This window comes from Tribolium madens, unplaced genomic scaffold (assembly GCF_015345945.1).
Source record: "Tribolium madens isolate multiple individuals breed KSU strain unplaced genomic scaffold, Tmad_KSU_1.1 Scaffold_11;HRSCAF=98;Tcas5.2_LG3b, whole genome shotgun sequence".
NCBI lineage: Eukaryota > Metazoa > Arthropoda > Insecta > Coleoptera > Tenebrionidae > Tribolium > Tribolium madens.
In genome coordinates, this window is record NW_025400975.1 from 3,607,096 (window position 1) to 3,608,765 (window position 1,670).

The 1,670-nt window shown below is 34.6% G+C and overlaps 1 protein-coding gene across 2 annotated transcripts in view; it reads left to right on the plus strand.

Annotated features, from left to right (window-relative positions):
• The first annotated feature begins 794 nt into the window (after positions 1-794).
• The window catches only part of LOC123006952, an 11,446-nt gene continuing 10,570 nt past the window's right edge, over positions 795-1,670 (plus strand). For both annotated transcript variants that reach the window (XM_044401910.1, XM_044401920.1), the window contains exon 1: positions 795-898. In XM_044401910.1, the coding sequence (XP_044257845.1) occupies positions 832-898 (67 nt within the window). In that variant the 5' untranslated portion in view covers positions 795-831. The remainder of the gene's footprint in view (positions 899-1,670) is intronic.

Sequence of the window (1,670 nt, forward strand, 5' to 3'; positions counted from 1 at the left end):
CTTTCTGTAGGAAAACAAATGTAAAATTAAAAATTCTCTCTTGAGATGAAGAATAAACGCTTTTTGAGCTTGCGAACAATGAAACGAAAGAAAAACGAACTTAATTTTACTCAATACAATGAAAGCAGACGTCAAAAGGGTAACATTTACGTCTGATAAAATTACAGCCGTGTCTATTTTATGTCGTCTGGTCGTAAATAAGATCGATTTATTATCATTTTATGCGTGTTCTGTCTCCTAACTAAGGTTTATCGTCATCGACGACAAGCTCAATTCTAATAAAACGACATTAACGACGCAAAATTGCTTCATTTTTGCTGACCCTTCGTGGAATCAGCCTTAAGTTTGTTTTAATTTASAAAAAATTACACATGTGTGGAAATGGCGTGCGTAGAGGCCATTCCGCTTGATGGTCGAACATTAAAGCAATTCGTAATAATGTCAGATTGACGATTTTTAATTTGATCGGAAATTCGAGCGTGTGATTCGATTAAATGGCACTTGAACCAGTTTGAGCACGTCCGAAATATAAATATCGAACGTCATTTAGAATATAGAAAGAAAAATAAAACACATTCGTTTCGGCGTGAATTATTGCTAAAAACTGGCGGGAGTCGTTCTTGGGTAATTCAGCTGAATCGCATATCAGCCATTTGGAATCGAATAATGCGTCTCTTGTATCCAGTATCCCTGTTCTACACCCCACCGGAATACTATTTATTACATTATCAATGTGTTCCTGAGGCACGTTCTCCCTGCACCTTCTCCCGGATTCCTCCGGGGTTATGGGGGCGGTCTGATGGTTATTTAATTGGTTCGGCATTCTGTCTGATGGGAATGGTCGGATCGGGATGTAAATTGCCGATTTCGTTTTCGCCGACTTTCTCCCAACCGAAAGGTAAATAAATATGAAGGCGAGGAATACGGTTTTGCGTGTCTCGGAACAAACAACACAGGGAGGAAAATAAATATTGACACGTGGAGATACAAACCGCAATTAATTCAAAAAGGACTAAGTGATTTTATTCGCTAATAATTACGATGAAATAGAGAAGAGAGTTATTGTTGGATAATACCATTTGGAGTAAAATACCTTCTTGTGCTATTGATTCGGAACTAAAATAGAACAAACTTCCGACTACTAGATTAATAAGACTTCAAAGACCAGATTAATTATTGAAATAGAATATAGAAACCACTGCAGGGATAATTTTGCGGCTTCTGTTTGTAAGGTATCAGTGAAAAAGCTCCACTATTGGAAAATCGCAAATCTCATTAAAAGTAAAATCACAATAAAAAACAATTTCGTTCACAATTTTTGCTATGGTACTATTATTTGATTTAGTTGTCTTCTGTCTCACTCGATTTTTTTTATCTTATTGCTAAAAAATTAATATATCACGAAACTATTTTTTCTTTCTCAAAATTCTTTTATATGGGGGTCTTGAGTCTTAAACAATATTTTACGAGTCACCATCTATCTGTTTCAAGTCGGATAATGTGCAGAAAACTGCACTTTATAAAAAGATAAATTTTTCAAAGCCAATTGTGGAAACAAATTTAAATTTTTCATTTTTAAAAGTCATATGATCGCTTTAATCGGCATTTTTTTTAAATCCACTGAAAAAAAAATTGACGAAATAGTCCCTTATCTAACAATAATTTTTAGT